The following is an 888-nucleotide window of genomic DNA, read 5'->3' on the forward strand; positions in this document are numbered from 1 at the left end:
TATCTGTAACACTGAGAAGTGGGGACTGGGGGCTGTCCTGACACCAAAGTGCAGGTGTCAACTATTAGCTGTTGTGCTTTACCTCCTCTGTTACACATCATTGTAACCCTCCTCTCAGGTTCCTCCGTGTTGTGTGTTTGGGGGGCACTTATATGATACTTTTAGAAGCTGGGGATGTCCTTTTTTATGATCTTTTGGAAAATTGGAAAAACTGGCTTATTGGTTATGTAAATTCACTGGCCTTTTATGGTGTTGATTCCGTCTGAATGTGGATTGATAAATTTTTTAAACAATGGGTATTTTTTTTTTTTGGTCTCATTTTCTAGGTCCAAAAGCTGCTTTGTATGTGCCCAGTAGATTTCCATGGGATCTTCCAGTTAGATGAAAGGCGGAGAGATGCAGTGATTGCATTGGGCATTTTCCTCATTGAATCTGATCTTCAGGTAAGTCTTTACTAAATTAAAAGTGTTCTGCCGTATAAAAGGGGGGCTGAATTAGGATTTTAATTTATACCTGCTTATGTTTACCTACAGGAGTATTAGAAGAATGCATACAAGCCTAATGAAAGTGGTTAGCAGTTGGCAAGACAGTAGATGAAACTAATGGGAATGAGACATTTTAATGTACACCTTACAAAATTTTGTTTTCTGAACTATGTGAATAAATTAGGTTTTTTGTTTGCTTGTTTGCCAGAAAGTTAGTTAAAATGCTTTGTTTTGCCCTAGCCGGTTTGGCTCAGTGGCTAGAGCGTTGGTCTGTGGACTGAAAGGTCCCAGGTTCGATTCTGGTCAAGGGCATGTACCTTGGTTGCAGGCACATCCCCAATAGGGGGTGTGCAGGAGGCAGCTGATTGATGTTTCTAACTCTCTATCCCTCTCCCTTCCTCTC

General features: G+C 40.9%; 1 protein-coding gene across 1 annotated transcript in view; it reads left to right on the forward strand.

Moving 5' to 3' along the window:
* The first annotated feature begins 303 nt into the window (after positions 1–303).
* PI4KA (phosphatidylinositol 4-kinase, catalytic, alpha) overlaps positions 304–888 on the forward strand; it is an 85,625-nt gene continuing 85,040 nt past the window's right edge. Inside the window, exon 1 of the mRNA XM_006768959.2 lies at positions 304–443. Within this exon, the coding sequence (XP_006769022.1) occupies positions 345–443 (99 nt within the window). The 5' untranslated portion in view covers positions 304–344. The remainder of the gene's footprint in view (positions 444–888) is intronic.

The sequence above is a fragment of the Myotis davidii genome, unplaced genomic scaffold (assembly GCF_000327345.1).
Source record: "Myotis davidii unplaced genomic scaffold, ASM32734v1 scaffold223, whole genome shotgun sequence".
In the NCBI taxonomy this organism is placed as follows: domain Eukaryota; kingdom Metazoa; phylum Chordata; class Mammalia; order Chiroptera; family Vespertilionidae; genus Myotis; species Myotis davidii.